General features: G+C 55.2%; 7 protein-coding genes across 7 annotated transcripts; 3 read left to right on the plus strand and 4 right to left on the minus strand.

The window, feature by feature from the left end:
- Window positions 1–1294: 1294 nt before the first annotated feature.
- N656DRAFT_715082 (TMS membrane protein/tumor differentially expressed protein) lies at window positions 1295–2915 on the minus strand (the record flags this gene model as incomplete). Its single annotated transcript, XM_064812026.1, has 3 exons — window positions 1295–2663; window positions 2728–2807; window positions 2865–2915. The coding sequence occupies 3 exons, from the start codon at window positions 2913–2915 to the stop codon at window positions 1295–1297; spliced, it is 1500 nt and encodes a 499-aa protein (XP_064667525.1).
- A 397-nt stretch (window positions 2916–3312) lies between these two features.
- Window positions 3313–5934, plus strand: N656DRAFT_782409 (MFS general substrate transporter). Its single transcript, XM_064815760.1, has 4 exons — window positions 3313–3828; window positions 3946–4928; window positions 4981–5114; window positions 5173–5934. Exons 1-4 carry the CDS (start codon window positions 3748–3750, stop codon window positions 5652–5654), a joined length of 1680 nt encoding a protein of 559 aa, XP_064667526.1. The 5' UTR covers window positions 3313–3747; the 3' UTR covers window positions 5655–5934.
- A 176-nt stretch (window positions 5935–6110) lies between these two features.
- On the plus strand, window positions 6111–6675 carry N656DRAFT_800528 (AP-2 complex subunit sigma; the record flags this gene model as incomplete). Its single annotated transcript, XM_064818021.1, has 3 exons — window positions 6111–6142; window positions 6212–6281; window positions 6346–6675. 3 exons carry the CDS (start codon window positions 6111–6113, stop codon window positions 6673–6675), a joined length of 432 nt encoding a protein of 143 aa, XP_064667527.1.
- A 1162-nt stretch (window positions 6676–7837) lies between these two features.
- Window positions 7838–10120, minus strand: N656DRAFT_311106 (uncharacterized protein). The gene is made up of 2 exons (XM_064809200.1): window positions 9135–10120; window positions 7838–9084 (listed from the first exon to the last, which is right to left on the minus strand). The coding sequence occupies exons 1-2, from the start codon at window positions 9853–9855 to the stop codon at window positions 7862–7864; spliced, it is 1944 nt and encodes a 647-aa protein (XP_064667528.1). The 5' UTR covers window positions 9856–10120; the 3' UTR covers window positions 7838–7861.
- Window positions 10121–10743: 623 nt separating this feature from the next.
- On the minus strand, window positions 10744–11781 carry N656DRAFT_714774 (DUF292-domain-containing protein; the record flags this gene model as incomplete). The annotated part of the gene is made up of 2 exons (XM_064812001.1): window positions 10744–11637; window positions 11755–11781. The coding sequence occupies 2 exons, from the start codon at window positions 11779–11781 to the stop codon at window positions 10744–10746; spliced, it is 921 nt and encodes a 306-aa protein (XP_064667529.1).
- A 920-nt stretch (window positions 11782–12701) lies between these two features.
- Window positions 12702–13652, plus strand: N656DRAFT_791489 (SPT3-like protein; the record flags this gene model as incomplete). The annotated part of the gene is made up of 2 exons (XM_064816979.1): window positions 12702–12788; window positions 12846–13652. The coding sequence occupies 2 exons, from the start codon at window positions 12702–12704 to the stop codon at window positions 13650–13652; spliced, it is 894 nt and encodes a 297-aa protein (XP_064667530.1).
- Window positions 13653–14065: 413 nt separating this feature from the next.
- On the minus strand, window positions 14066–15560 carry N656DRAFT_736936 (leucine carboxyl methyltransferase; the record flags this gene model as incomplete). Its single annotated transcript, XM_064812736.1, has 1 exon — window positions 14066–15560. A coding segment is annotated over exon 1 (1185 nt), but the record flags the coding sequence as incomplete, so codon positions are not given.
- Between the last annotated feature and the right edge of the window lie 181 nt (window positions 15561–15741).

The raw sequence follows: 15741 nt of genomic DNA on the forward strand, positions 1-15741 counted from the left end.
CAGCCCTGCCCTGCAGCCTGAACGCTGTCCGGCCTGTCAAACGCTCCCCGCGCCACATGAGTTCAGCACAGCGTATCGTCATACTCTGTGAAGTTGGTTCTACTAATCCCCACAGAACGATCTTGCCATGGCCGGGGTATGTCGTGGCTCCGTCAGGCTGGTACTTGCAATCCGGCGCATTTCGGGCTATTTCTATCTTTTGACCGCCATTCTCGCGATGCTCATGCTCATGCTATTAAGTAGCGCACGATTCACATTGTCGAGTCGCACCGCTGCTCCTTTCAGGCAAAGGGATGATGTCCTAGGAGGCTAGGGGCGCCTTACTAGTACCTTCGGGCCAAGCAAGGATTCCATGAGAGAGGGAGAAGGAGTACTTTTTATTAACGGAATCAGGGCACATGGGAGAGAGGGAGCAAACAAACTTGCTTAACGCCCATGCGTTCTACCTACATACCTACCTGCCTACGACTGCATCACGCAAGCGCCTGCATCAGCAAAAGATCCCGGCCGGGCTTGCACTACCTGGGGCTATGCCATCCCCGTCACACAGGCTATTGCCCCTACTGGCCCTGTGGATACATGTCAAGGAGGTCCGGGCCGCTAGAGAATCGTCGGCTCAGAAAAATGGAGAAACAGGAAGGGGGATATACTGGGGAGATCTATAACCATCAAGATCCAAACTAGAGCAAGAGTCTGGCTAGTATTAGAAGCAACGGCCGCGTGCATATCGAGTCCAATACATAGCAGCCATGTCATGCCATATCATGCTGTCCTAGTCCGACTTTGCAAGGTCAAGCTGAATAGGAAGGAGGAGAAAGAAGGAAAACAACAGAAAAGGAGCGGAAGGAATGGAAGGGGGACGGGAGAGAAAGGACTGTGCATATTGCTTCTCAACAAGTCCTATGACACTAACACTGTACATCGTATCCCGGCTAATTCATTCGGATGTTAAGATAGCAATACAACGGCCTTCTTTGCATGAGAATGCTCGTTTGCATCGGTAGCAGTAGTAGTAATAGTGACAAGCTCCTCTCGACATGCATCTGTCCTGACACCTCAAAAGACCAGAATAAAGAAAACCCACCTAGCGCCTCAGTATGCATCGACACAAGCCACACGAAAGAAAGACACCAACACCAGTAATCCCTCCGCACGTGTCTCATATCCAGCAGAGCCGTGAGAAAAATGGACAGAAACCAAAGCAGGCAGTAACAGGGTATATCGCCTCCCCACTGTCCCTTTCCCCTACCTCTGTCTTTCAACATCTCCACCTCCCCCCTGTCCCATAGTCCCCTTATTCAAACCTATCAGGCAACAAAATCGGCGCAACCAGAGTCCAGGCATACATGGCGTAGCACACCCAAGAGCTAACAATCTTGACCCAGCTAGCCCAGAGGGTCCTGCCGACGGTCGCGAAGCCGTCCGACGACTTGCTGTCATCCCAGTCCATAGTGAGCAGAGTAGCAACCCAAGCCGTAGCCAAAAAGAAGATAACATGGAACATGGCGTAGCTGTACTGGGTGCTAGAGCGCTCATCATCGTTAGCCGTCCGTTTCCCACCGGCACCACCACCACCACTGCTGTTGTCGTCATCATCATCATCATCCTCAAGCAGCGCATCAGCGGGTAGACTGCCCTCCTCGACGGCGCGGCGAAGGGCCTCGGCGCGCATCTGGCGGCGGGCGTTGCGCGGCTGCGTCGTGACCAGGTCGACGTGGTGCGCGTCGGCCGCCCCCTCGCTGTAGTCGTCGTCGTCGGGCAGCCGGATCCGGTTGCCGCTGCCGCCGAGCCCGAGACTCTGGGTGGCGGCACGCGTGGTCGTGTAGGCCACCGTCAGCATCGTCACGATGGCGCCGACCACGATGGTGGTGGTGCGCGTGCCCTGGCCCAGCACGAGTGGGTTGCACCGCCGGTCCTCGGTCTCGTCCGGTTCCATGGACACGGCCGACATGGTCAGGTAGGTGCAGTAGACTGCGACCATGGCGGCTTGCGCCAGGCCGGCCTTGGGGTTGTGCTCCTGCACGGTGGGGTGGACTGAGATGACCGAGATGATGATCCAGAGGAGGAGGTTGATGGTGATGGCGGCCTGGTTCATGGAGCAGCCCGACGAGGCGAAGAAGATGTACTGCACGATGGTCATGGCTATCGAGGCCAGGTACATGCCCAGGGTGGAGCCGATCAGGATGGCGCGCCAGGTTCTGGAGTCGGTGTCCTCAATCTGGGCGAGGCAGTACTCCGCCCAGTTGTGTGCGAGGTCGACGAGGAGGATGAGGCCGAGAATGAGGAAGAGCATGGCGCCCATCATGGCGATGTAGTTACCCCAGAACTGGAAGAAGGTGTCGGGGATGAAGAAGGTCAGCACTATGAGGCCCAGCCAGGCGATGATCTTGGGGCCCCAGAAGCCGTTCTGAATGGCGGCGCGCGGGTTTTTGGACGAGTGTACGCCGAGCATGAGGGCGGCGAGGACGAGGTGGAACATGCCAAGGGCGAAGTTGATGCGGTGCACGGCTAGCCAGCCGTGACATTCCCCTTTCCCGCAGCTAATCTTGACGTAGTCGAGCATGAGGTGTTCGAGCTTTTCGATGGCCCATTTCGTGAGCATGATCCATGATAGTATCGAGTTGATGAGAAGTATGAGGGCGTAGGCGATGCGCGTTGCGACGCTGGCAGAGAGAGGTGAGACGTGAGCAAAGTTGTTTTCATCGAATGCGCTCAGTGGTGACCAACCTGTTTCCGCATTTCCCGCAAGCGCTGCAGACCATGGAGCAGGTTGCTGCACCGCAGCAGCTGGCCGCAAAGGAGATGAGCTGGAGAGAGTGACGAGTTAGTAACCAGAACCATGGGAGACACGGCGGACGACATACCGTGCCCATGCTCGGCACCGCCAACAGTGGTATCGACAGGAAGGCCCCCATGGCGACGGCTCTAGCAACTGTAGCGGCTCCTGGATCCTTGAAGAATAGGTCGGAAGACGTCTATGGTAGAGGTGTCAAGTGTCAACAGGGACAAGTGCGATTCGAAAGAGCGCAGGCTTGTGGTCTTGGACGGATGTCAATGTGAGGTTCTAGAATCAAGACACGGCGCCAAGGGGATGACGATTGCAGCAGCCGTTGGGGGTTAACGCAGGCAGTGCCAAGGGCCAAGCAATCAATCAGTGGGTCAAGCCCGCCAAGAGATGTAACTGTATCTAATAGGTATTGTGTATTGTACGGTACCAGCATGACTTGGCACGTGACCAAGCTCGACAAGGAAACTGTTAGCCTACATCGTGACCGCTATGGCAGCATAGTTTCCCCTATTGCACCTGAATTGGTTTATCAAGTTGTGATAGGCACGCTGAAACCGTAATCAGGCGGACAGTTGGACGAGGAAGGCTGCCGGTCTCGGCACTATCCTCCCCGGCACCTGCTCCTTCCACGGCCAATCAAACGACCGAAAACCGGGACAAGGCTCTGGCGGAAGGAACAAGGGGTCAGTCAATTACGTGTGAAACCCGCAGCATCCACACGTCAATCAACCGCTGTTGGCTTCACATCAGTCCTTATCTCCAGTGCCCTGCCCTTACACCTCACCATGAAGTCGTCATCACCCCTTTCCGGCTAACACTGGTTCCCTTCGGTGCCTGTTGTGCGCGATAATTTTGGTCTTCAAATTTGTCGGGATGCTTCGAGCAGGGCTGAAGCCTCCGTTGTGACCGTATCGCGCCCGTCTCCGTTATCGCTGCTGCTTGGAGCGAGCGAAGCAGCCATGAGGGAACGACAGCTACACCACGCTCGAATAGTCTCGAGCGTGGCCGCCACATTGATCTCTCTAGCATGCGGAACAAATGTATGTTTCCGTCCCCCCAGCATGTTAACCTTGAGGCCAAGGATTATCACACCCGAGCGAATGGGTCGATCGACAGGCGGCTAACCGTTGACACAAAACCGTGGCACCGTCGTGCAGTATGTCTATTCGGCATGGGCTCCACAGTTCGCCGATAAACTACACCTCACCACGACCGAGAGCAACTTGATCGGCGCGGCGGGGAATCTGGGAATGTATTCCATGGGTGTCCCGATCGGCTTGTTCATCGACCACCGCGGTCCTCGCCCGGCTGTAATTGCCGGCTCGCTGTGCCTTGGGCTTGGTTACTATCCTTTCCGCTCCGCCTATGACACCGGCTCGGGTTCCCTTCCGGTCCTCTGCTTGTTTTCGTTCCTAACCGGCTTGGGCGGCTGCATGGCCTTCGCCGCCGCCGTCAAGACGTCGGCCTTGAACTGGCCACACCACCGAGGCACCGCGACCGCGTTTCCCCTCGCCGCCTTCGGCCTCAGCGCCTTCTTCTTCTCCGTCTTTGGCGGCGCCTTGTTCCCCGGCAGCACAAGCGCCTTCCTCGCCCTCCTGGCCGCTGGAACCTTTTGTTTAACCTTTGTCGGCTTCTTCTTCCTAAGGGTCTATCCGCACACGGCGTACCACAGCGTCCCGACCGGCGGACCTGGCCTGTCCGACTCGCAGCAGTTGCGCCGCACCCCGTCCGTGGAGGCCAAGCCTGTTCGCCGTCACGGCCCCCACAGCGGGCGTTGCTCCCCAGATGCAGAAACCGGTACGTCGCCCACCACCTACACGACTCCCGAGGCCGGGTCTTCCCGTGACGCCATCAGCCCCGCGCCCGACCAGATTGATGTCGAAGCCGCCCGGCCTGTCTCTGTGGCTCGCAACCATGCCTCGGACGCTTCATCCCCGGAGGTAGACGAGACTTCGTCCCTCATGTCCAAGTCGTCGACCTCGCCGTCGCTGCCAGGCGATGTTTACGTGGACAACAGTATTGATAAGGATCGCTCCCATCGTGTAGATATCCGTGGTATGCGCCTGCTCAGGAACGTCGAGTTCTGGCAGCTATTCGCCATTATGGGCATCCTGGCCGGCATTGGATTGATGACCATCAAGTAGGCTTCATTTTCTTATCTTGGCAGGATTGTGCTGACCCTTCCGGTACAGCAACATTGGCCATGACGTCAATGCTCTCTGGAATCGCTACGATAGTTCTGTAGATGAGACTTTCCTTGTCAAGCGGCAGCAGATGCACGTTTCCATTCTGTCTGTTGGCAGTTTTCTCGGAAGATTGTTCAGCGGTGAGAAGCCCCGGTGCCCGGTGTTTGTGCCGTTTCATGCTAACCAAGCCCACCCTAGGCGTTGGATCCGACTTTCTTGTAAAGAAGCTCCATGCCAGCCGCGCCTGGTGCCTCGTTATCGCCAGCTTCATCTTCTGCATCGCCCAGATCTGCGCGCTCAATATCGACAACCCTCACCTCTTGGGCTTCGTATCCGGTCTATCTGGTCTCGGCTACGGTTTCCTGTTTGGTGTCTTCCCGTCCATCGTGGCTGAGTCGTTTGGAATCCGCGGCCTGAGCCAGAACTGGGGATTCATGACTCTCTCGCCGGTAATTTCAGGCAACATTTTCAATCTGTTTTACGGCGCTGTCTTTGACAGTCACACCATCGTCGGCGCTGATGGCGATCGGTATTGCCCAGATGGGCTGGATTGCTACAAGAATGCGTACTTTGTCACCCTTGTTGCGTGCGGACTGGGGCTTGTCGTCACGCTGTCAACCATCCGGCATCAGTATTCGCAGCGATTGCGGGAAGAGCGCAAAGGTGGGACTGAGGATTAGGAGTTCGCTTTGGAGGACTGAATGGAACTGATTTTAGGCGGCCGAGAAAGGAGATTCTATTTGAAGGAGGAACATGGGGAGCATCTGATGGCGTGCGCATTCTTCTGGGATGTTGAGATGGCGTTTTGGCAATAGATCGAGGCCTGGCCGTGACATGACACGGTGACAGATTCGGCGTTTAGGGTTAATTTTAGGGATGGAACTAGATGCAGCGTCTCGAGGTACTTGAAGCCTTAGCTATGTAATTGGCAACTGATTTATAAGACTGTTTACTTGCGAGACTGCACGACGAGCGCATCGTTGCGTATGGTAGGGGGTTGCGAAAGGAAACCCTAACCCTGTTCGCTTCTCTAGCCGGACCCTTACATCCCCTGATCGGCAGCATCACGAACCGGACAGCACCGAACACAAGACATCGGGGCAGCGAAACAGCAGGCAATCGCCTGCGCAGCGACAATGTTGTCGTTTATCCTCATCCAGAACCGGCAGTACGCATCTACCTCCCTTTACAATTTTCCAGCGCGCATCTACTAATCACTGTCTCGTTCCTTCCATAGGGGCAAAACCCGCCTAGCTAAGTGGTACGTCCCTTATAGCGACGAGGAAAAGATCAAGCTCAAAGGCGAAGTGCGTCTCCTCCTATCCACCCTATTCAAACGCCCATCCCTTAACCAAACATTTTGGTAACTAGGTCCACCGCCTCGTTGCGCCGCGCGATCAAAAGTACCAGTCCAATTTCGTCGAGTTCCGCAACAACAAGATTGTCTACCGACGGTACGCGGGGCTCTTTTTCTGCGCGTGTGTCGACACAAACGACAACGAGCTCGCCTACCTCGAGGCCATTCACTTCTTTGTCGAGGTGCTTGATTCCTTTTTCGGCAACGTCTGTGAGCTGGACCTGGTGTTCAATTTCTACAAGGTCTATGCCATCCTTGACGAGGTGTTTTTGGCCGGGGAGATTGAGGAGACGAGCAAGCAGGTTGTTTTGACCAGGCTGGAGCATCTGGATAAGCTTGAGTGAAGCAGCGAAGGCTGGGTGCTCTGCTTCCAGTTAGGTTTGGTGGGAGGGTCATAAGTGCTCTATTTGAGGATCTTAGGAGGGGAAAAGGAGATGGATAGCCGGATCCGTGGGCTCCAGACGACAAGGGAGACAGAGGCACCGATGACGAGAGCGGACAGGCCGCTGCGCTAGTCTTTCTTTGCCAACTGCGTCTTCACCTTTGGCTGCCGGCTGTGAGAGCAAATGAGAGGCTCTGACAGGGCCGGGGTTGGGTTTTATTTAGCAGAAAGGGGTCGCTGGAAGACGCGGCACGCTGGGGCAGGTCTACTACGAGACTTGGTGTAGCCGCCAGCATTGCGAGGTATGAGACAAGGCCGGTCTGCATGAATTTACGGTTGGAATCTGGACAGCCGGGACAGCTGGGACTACCTGAATCAACCCGTTCTTAGAGCAGAGGCGGTATGGTCTCAAGGGAAGGATCCAGGTGGAAAGGGCTTCGTAAAGGCTTCATGCCTTACTAACTCCCAGTCACCGGGCAGATGTCTCAGGATGGAACATCGGATACACCTACACAAGAAGGTCAAGCCATATGCTAGGGGAAGCAAGGTCGCAAAACTCATGTGTTTATGTGATGTAGCCGACAGAAGAAACCAGTCATAACAAGTTATATACACGTACAAGTGTTCTTCATACATCCGACACGAATGGCGTGGGTGACCAGTGCGCCCACAGGTTCTCATGGCCAGAAACTGCCCATCTTTAGCAGACTTGATGCCAGTATCAAGCTTCTCGAGCCCAGTCAAACAGGCCCTCAATATCAGCGCATCAAATATCAAAGGCTGAAATAAATCTTAGACGCATCTCCCATGAATACCGCCTGGCTCTCTTCATGGATTGCCGTTCATCGCCTGATCGTCCATGGTATTTCCGACACAAAAGCAAGCAAAACAACGACAGGAAAGAAGTGCTGTGCCAGAGGCCCGTGGACCAACACGGCTCTGTCCACAAGCGGGGATGTCCTCCCTAGACTTCTAGGCAAAAAGGGGCGGGCCCTCAACATCCCCCGGTTTAATCATCAAGGGCCATCGCGCCAGATCCCTTCCCTTGGATCGACTGCTCCCTCAGCAACCCGCAGCGGGTCATCGTCCGGGGTCGCCTGAGTCGACATGTGACAAGCGGAAATGTGTTTCCCGACCGTCTGGGGTGTTCAATACTGCTCAATCTCCGAACCATTGCCTTCAGCAACGGTCTGGACCGCAGATCCGCCTTGAACAGCAGCCGGCAGAGCCTCGGTCCCTTCCACGGCAATGCACCCAAATGTGTGAGGCTTGGAGAATCCCGGCGTATCTGGATCGGCTGCGCCAGGATCGGAGAGATCGTCTCCCGTTCCGCCAATGTCGTACTCTAGAAAAGAGTCGTCGAGCTGAAGGCTGCTTGTCGCCATTATAAAGCTGTCCCCAAAGGCAGGGCGCTCAGTCACCGCAGCAATCGCAGGGTAAGTCATGGCCACATCTTTGTCATTAGCCAAGGCCTGTAGGTAGTGAGTATTGCCAGCAAACCCTAACTCTGCGTCAACTGCTTTGGGTCGATTGTGCCCCTCTACACCCTTCTCTCCAGCGACAGCTCTTCCGGCCAACTGCGCACTCGCGCCTTGTTCTCGAATCCTCTGTTGGCCTTCTGCAGGGACATCGAAGTATTCGCAGGGACGAGGGCGAACTGTCTTGGGCCTGACCCATATCTCAGTCGCACCTTTAAAAAGGTTGATGATGGAGGGACCGTGAGAGGGAAGTAGTTCGAAATCCTTGACAAGCAAAAGTAAATCAGTCTTCCCACTCTCGGTCTTGATCATTTCGTCCAATGCAATATCAAAATCCTCGACGCCGTCGGCACAGTTATGAATCTTCTCCAGGACGGACGTCTCATCAATGTCGGCAATCATCTCTTCGTTGTCCAGCCCACTGCCAGCGTGCTCAACCAGAGGAGTTGCCCGCACATAGTCCTCGTATTCATCCTCCTGCGACAGTGGCGCTCCCTTAGGGTCCTTGTTGTTGATAATTTCAACAAATGAGTCCCCGAGCGAGGTCACTCTACGCACTTTCTTCTTTGCGTGCTCCCCGGCTGGCGGGTATCTGCTCGTACGGCGCACCGACTCGCTGGGGGATCCTTCACGGTAGTGGTTGGTATTGCTGTTGCGACCCCGATAAGAGCGGTCGGACAGGTAATTTGACAGCTCGTAATCCCGACGCCGCCTTTTCTTTTGACGCTTGCTGCTGATGTGACTGGAAGGGGACTGGGAGCGACGCGAACCACCGGACAGCTCGCCAAACCTAGACCATCGGCCATCTCTAGCCCGCGAAAGATAAGCATTGTCAGCGTCGTTCCTATCGAAGGCCGGATCGAAACGGGTGGGACAGTTTTCGCGAGTGTGACCTGCCATTTGGTAAGATTTTGTTAGTGATGAAGTAAACGGGAGTACTTACCGGGGATCTTGCAACGCATGCACACGTAGTCGATATGAGGCGTCCTGGTAGCGCTGGGCGCCGTGCTATCCAGGCCCTCGTCGTTGATATGGCCATTGGTGGTTTCGCCTAGGACCAGACGGTTGGACCCTGTCAAGAACGACAGGTCAGGCGGCTGATCTTGCCTGTCGATTCGAGGTCGGACCGAGCCCTCCCACTGAGGGGAGGAAGTCTCGATAATTTCGCCTGGCTCGTCATCATCCAGCTCTGTGGCCGGCAGTCCGTTCTGGGACAACCTCAACCTGTCAGGGTGCATGTTTCCATACTCCCTCTCTGGATCCGCGGTCTTAGAGTCGCGTCTGGAAGGCGTAGCTTTGGCAGCCATCAGATTATGTAGTTGGTTAGCAAAGCTCAGTCTTCTGGCGCTGTCTAAGTCGTGAGTATCCTGGCTAAGCCGCCAGTCATTGATTGCTTCGGCAATCGCGTCATCATCAATGGAAGCCGCCTTCAAGGCGTTGTACCACGAGACCGCTTCTCTTGTGAGGGCAACCTCAGTTGAGACGTCGACTGTCATGAGCCGCTCGTGCAACCACATGACTGAGATTTCGAGAAGCCGCACCTTCCTCACCTCTTGCGGGCAGTTGCGGTCCACTGAGTCCAAAAGCTCACCCATGGAAATGCTTTTGAGGCCTTTGGGCCCTAAAATGTCCATGTTTTGCTTCATCTTATCTGCATGATCCATCTTGGCTGGTCCAAAAGAGTCATGTGCTCCTTTGCATAAAAAGAAGACTTGAGTAGTCGAAGCAGCTAGGGTGAAGTGAACAAGCGATGATTCACCGCTGAAACGGACCGTTAAAAGAGAATATCAGGAAACGTAGAAGCAGTGCTTTGAAACCAGCCGGAATCTCAGAATCACAACAAATGGGTCTTTGTAGAGACAGAGATGTGATAACGAAGAGAAAATCGGATCGGGTCGTCGCCGTCAAACTCTCAAAATGTCGGACTGCGATGGGGAAAATGGGGGAAGAAATGGGGAGGAAAATGAGCAGGAAAATGGAGGAGGAAGATGAAAGAGGAGAGGATTGTGTGTAGAACGAGATTTGCGTTAAATGGAGCAGTTGTTTTGAAACGCAAATGGAAAAGAGGAGGGAGGAAATATATGGTCGGAGGAAGGTACGCCTACCGCAATGATGAGTAACCTAGCACCATCGGGACATTGTATGAAGGAAGGTACCGTATGAGATGACACTTTCTTTTAGCGGAGAGGCAGAAATGATGCAGGGCGCAGTGCAAAGGGGAAACCAGCACACAATGTTAGGCCAAATTGCTCAACTTCGACGAGTCCTTCCCAGCAATTCCCCTTGGATAGAGATAAGGCACGCACCTTGCCTTGATAATTAGCAGTATGCTCTGTACCTTAAGAGTCGACGCAGTCGTGCAAACTTCAGCGTAGCACGAACCTCCTAAGGAAACTAACCGTAAACCGGGAGAGATTTGGAAAGCAGCTGCGATAGATCGAATGAACACACTGTGACTCCCTGTGGACGAGACACCCGATACCAACCTGAACCAACGACGATGCAAGACACCAGAAACCAGAATGGAACGGAGCCTCATGATAGATATCGGGTCACCTCTTTAGAGCAGCGAACCGTTTAGCCAACTCGTCCACATCGGGAATGCCGTCAGCAATGCTGCCTTTCCTCTCCACAGACTTCTTTCCTACAGTCAGCCCGGTCCCCGACGCCTTTTTGGTTGGCGTTAGCTCCATCTTGTTGAGGGTAACCTTTGGATGGATATTCTCCGTCGACGGGCTCGGGGGGTTAACGTGCAGAGGACTCGCAGGACCGAATGTCCTTGGCGGTGTGGCCTTGCTGAGCTCTTCCCTTGCCTCAACCTCGTCGTCTTCCCCATGTAGCGGCTCGTCAGAATTCTCCTGCTTTTGTCTTCCGCTCGGGTTCTCATCATCATCGCCGTCGACAAAATCCGGTGCCTTCCCCGGTCCATCGTCTCTCCCAGGCGGCCAATTTACCCCGTAGGCCTTGGCAATCTCCTCCAGATACCCCTGCACCAGCTCCTCCTTGGGCGGACTAACACTCAACTTCTTCACCACCCCCTGGCTGACCTTGCCATCGGCATTCTCCATGGCCACAAGAACAAACTCCTTGCCAAACTTCTCGGCCAGAAGCAGCCTCACCTGCTGCAGCTCCTTGATCTCGGTCTTGGGCGCCGCGTAGATGATGCTCTTGACCGCCTCCTCCAGGCCCGGGTCGCACTGGGTCGAGGCCTCGAGCAGTCCCGCGCGGGCCAGCAGCAGCTCGCAGTACAGCTCGAGCATTTCGTGCAGCTCCGTGATGATGTCGGAGCGGATGATGTTCTCGACGCGGATCCGCGCCGAGTCCGTCTTGCCCTGTTCGAGCAGCTGCGCCATGGCGCGACGCTGCGCTTTGGATAAGGCCTCGTCACGTTTTTGCACCATCCTCAACCGGGCAATGGCTAGTTTGAGTTGGACTTTGATTTTGGACTGGGCGAGGTCGGGTGGGCGGGAATAGCACCCTTGCGTGTTAGTGACGGTTGTTCAACTGTGATCTTACGGGCACTAAAGGATGCTCAGGGTGGGAAAAGGGTGATGAAAACATACCACGAGCGATGACGATGGCGGAGGCATTTTGGCTCTGTTTTGATACCTCGGGATATGAAGCAGTACTGGTCTTCGAATCTGGGACGGATACTGGGACGGGTGATGAGATATAAGGAATACGTTTGTATCAAAAGGGGTGACTTATAAGGCTGCAGTATAACGTGAGGTTGCTTAGACCTGCTTACGCGGTGCAGGCAGATGCGATGCGGCTGATAAGCTGCCTTCCCAGCGTGGGGTCGAATGGAGATGGGCGGGGTACGCGCTTATCGGGGGCTCAGACCCACTTCCCCAGAAAGTGGCTTAATCACCCCTGTTTCCATTTTTCAATCATGATATTTGTTCCGTACTGTAACACTATTACATGAATTACTGTACGGCGTACCACAAGGCAATTGTCCAACCCTCGCCTTTGTTCCAAAACCCAACGTCAACCGCTCATTCGCACGCGCTCATTGTCTCCGGCCGCTTTCAAAGAAATCATCACATCACTCATTACAGTATCGTTATCATCATTACAGCTATACTTTTCAACTGGCTAAGATGGCGACCGAGAAGGACAAACAGTACAAGTATCGCCAGGAAATCCAGCAGGTAGGTGCGAAAGCATCCGGTTTGCTCTCAAGCTCCAGTTTCATTGGCACGCCTTACTCCCGCGGGCGCATCTTCCTGCAGTGCGTTTGGGAGCAATCTTGGGGGTCTTAGCGATGATCCGGAACCTCGGCTTCATCGCCTTTGAGCCGTTCCTATGACCGGTAACCCTGAGTCTACTGTTCTGACGTTGCTTTCTACATCTGGCCTTGCTGTCTCATCTATAAGCTCTTGGTTGTTACTTCATCCCAAGTGGTCCCAGACACGTCCCAGTCATCATGGTTATCGTGGATGGAATTACACTCAAGCCAACTAAATTTCCACTTGGGGTGACTGCTGACCAAGTCGAGATTTAGATGATGTACGTCTCTGGCGAGACGGGTGAACCATCGCTGGAAACTACCGGGATAATCGAAGATATTGTCCGCCAACAGGTCGTGGAAATTGTAAGCTTGCCATCTCCTGACTCGGCGAGATGACTTGTTCATTGACGATGATTTCAGCTGAGAAGTTGCACTGAACTGGCGGCGCGGCGCGGATCGCGGTCAATCAGCATCAATGACCTTATCTTTCAGATTCGCGACGATCCCGCCAAGGTCTCTCGTCTGCGCACTTTTCTCTCATGGAAAGATGTCCGTAAGAATGTCAAGGAGTCTGACGACAAGGGTGGTGAGGATTTGGGCGCCGGCGACGATGCTGTCGGCGGCGTCGCAGGCCCCGTCGATGACAGCACAAAGAAAAACAAAAGGGCAAGGGTTGGGCTTCCTTGGGAGCCGGCCTCCTTCTTTCCCGTTGAGGTGCCCGAGCGGGATGATGAGGAAGACGACGAGGAGGAAGAGATGAACTACATCACCCTCCAGCGCTTACGCAAAGCCGACGAACGCACAAAAGCCATGACCAAGGAGGAGTACGTCACGTGGTCCGAATATCGCCAGGCATCCTTCACCTACCGTAAGGGCAAGCGCTTCCGCGAGTGGGCCGGCTTTGGCGTGGTCACGGACAGCAAGCCGACCGACGACGTTGTTGACATTCTCGGCTTCCTCACCTTTGAGATGGTGCAGACCCTGACCGAGGAGGCGCTCAAAATCAAGGAAAACGAAGACCTACACCGCGAGCGGGCGGGCAACCCCAAAAAGCGCAAGGCGCCAGGTGGACGAGGCCTGTTCGACCCGCCCAGCGAGGGCCGCACGCCTATCGAGCCACGGCACATTCAGGAGGCTTTCCGTCGGCTCCAGGCCCGCCCCAAGAAATCCAGGGCTATGCTCAACTTCACGAGGTTGAAGCAACGGACGCCTCTCAAGCTGTTTTGACCTCGTAGGCTTGCTCTGTGCTTTGCCGCAGTGATACGAAGCATCAGCACTGCTCGCCATCGATTTACGAGCCCCATCGGGTGCTTCAGCGCGATTTTTGGAATTTCACTTGATTCATCATGAAGGCATCACGACTTGGATTATATAACTACGTATTTGGCATCTCTGGGTTGGCGTTGGACAGGTTCGGTAGTGATACCCGCATGGGCAAGGCGTGAATGGGGATAGCGTATATAGTGGCATTTTCTTTTTCATCATCACAGTGACCAGTCAACTTCAAGTGAATTATGCCTGAGACGCCTTCAAGCCGCTCCCGACTGTTATAATTATAATAAGCACGAAGGACAGGATACAGTAATCAGTTCTCAACCTTCCTCCCCGTCTCCATCCCCATCCCCATCCCGTCCAACTTCCCCCTGCCCATCCACCTCCAAGTCCATCCCACCACCGCCTCCACCCGTCCTCCAACCCCAAGCAACCACGTAATGCCCGGCCAACAACCGCCACTCCTCAACCTCGTCCAGCCCCCCCTCCAACCTATCAACCCTCTCCTTCTCGCGCGCACTCACCCATTTGTCCCAAATGCTGTCCACCGTCCGGCACCGCACCTCGTCAAACCCGGCCCCGCGAAGCCGAGCTTGCTGGTCGGCTTCCGTCGGGTAGGCTTCGAGCGTCGGCATGCTGATCCCCCGCGCTGCTAGGTTGGAGACCATCATGCGCCCGAACGCGTCGTGTGGTTGGATGGGTTCGTAGATTACCACGCCTAGTGATGGCGGCGATGGTGAGGGTGAAGAGGTGGTAGTACTAGTGGGAGTAGCTGTGGTGGTGAAGAACTCGAGGATGGACGAGGCGGTGGCGGGGGCCAGGTAGCAGAGGCAGCATTCGGACAGGACGAGGGTTGGGGCAAAGGGGTTGAAGGTTGGTAGTGGGTGCTGATACGCCTGAGACTCGGAAGGGGGCGAAAGGGGGAAGTGCCTGAGGTCTAAGCCATGCAGGGTGAGGGTGTTGTTTGAGTCTGGGTTCACGGCACGGGACTGCCAGGTTGTCGGGCTCAGGGGTTCCGGGGCTGAGAGAAGAGCCTGCAGCTGCGGCGATGAGCGGATGATGGCCTGCTTGCGGGCGGTGATGGCCGGGAAGTCGATCTCGTGGTACGCGACATTGCGGTGCTGCGATGAGAACAGGCGGAAACAGCGCGTGTCGGTGCCGGCGCCGAGCGAGACGATCTGCCGCACCTCTTCTGGGTTGGTGGTGGCTAGGAAGCGGTCGACGAGGGCGTCGATGGCGGTGGTGCGCGTGTAGGTGCCCCTGTTGATGATGGGGAGCCGCCGGCCGCCGGGACCTGGGGGTGGGGCCTGCACGAAAAGGCGGGCGAAAGGGTCATCCAAGTAGCCGAGCTCGACGGCGCTTAGACGGGACACGGCCGCATCTGTATCGGTGCCCTGAATGGTGGCGTCATGCTGGCTTGCTGCCAATCCGGACCCTGGCCCTGATGCGGGGATGCCGCTCCGGCTTGGGCCACCACCCCGGCCCCGGCCCCGGCCCCTTCCGTGTCCCGTGCCGCGTAAAGAAAGAAGGTTGGGTATTGACGGAGCAGACATTGGCGAAAATGCTATCTGCCCGTATCAAAGATGGGTTTGTTTGCTGGTCGAGATCTGACCATGGATTTAGAGTTTCTTGAAAGCCATTCAAAAGGAGTCAACCTAGGTTGTTGCGTGTGAAGAATGATGGGGGGTAGTTGACATTTGGATGCCTGGGGATGCCCAGTGATGTCAGCTAAAGCATGTTTGTACAATACACAGTTCGGAGTCGGAGGGAAAGGGAAGGGAAGGCGGATAGTTCAAATGAGGCCCTAAAAAAAGGAGCAAAAATATGAATCGAATCTGGTCTCCCAGAAGGTTGGTTCCAAAGATTGGGGAATGGAGTATTTTGGGCCAACTCACGGTCACATCCGGTAAAAGGCAGGAAATGAGTATAGATCGATGAGTCAAGGGTGATCCGTACATGCCGCCAATCCACGATGGGGCACATCGACCTACATACAACCAGCCATGGCATATCTTTCAACACGAATGACCTGGCTTGCTCAGTC

The sequence above is a fragment of the Canariomyces notabilis genome (genome assembly GCF_033297395.1).
Source record: "Canariomyces notabilis strain CBS 508.74 unplaced genomic scaffold N656scaffold_22, whole genome shotgun sequence".
NCBI lineage: Eukaryota > Fungi > Ascomycota > Sordariomycetes > Sordariales > Chaetomiaceae > Canariomyces > Canariomyces notabilis.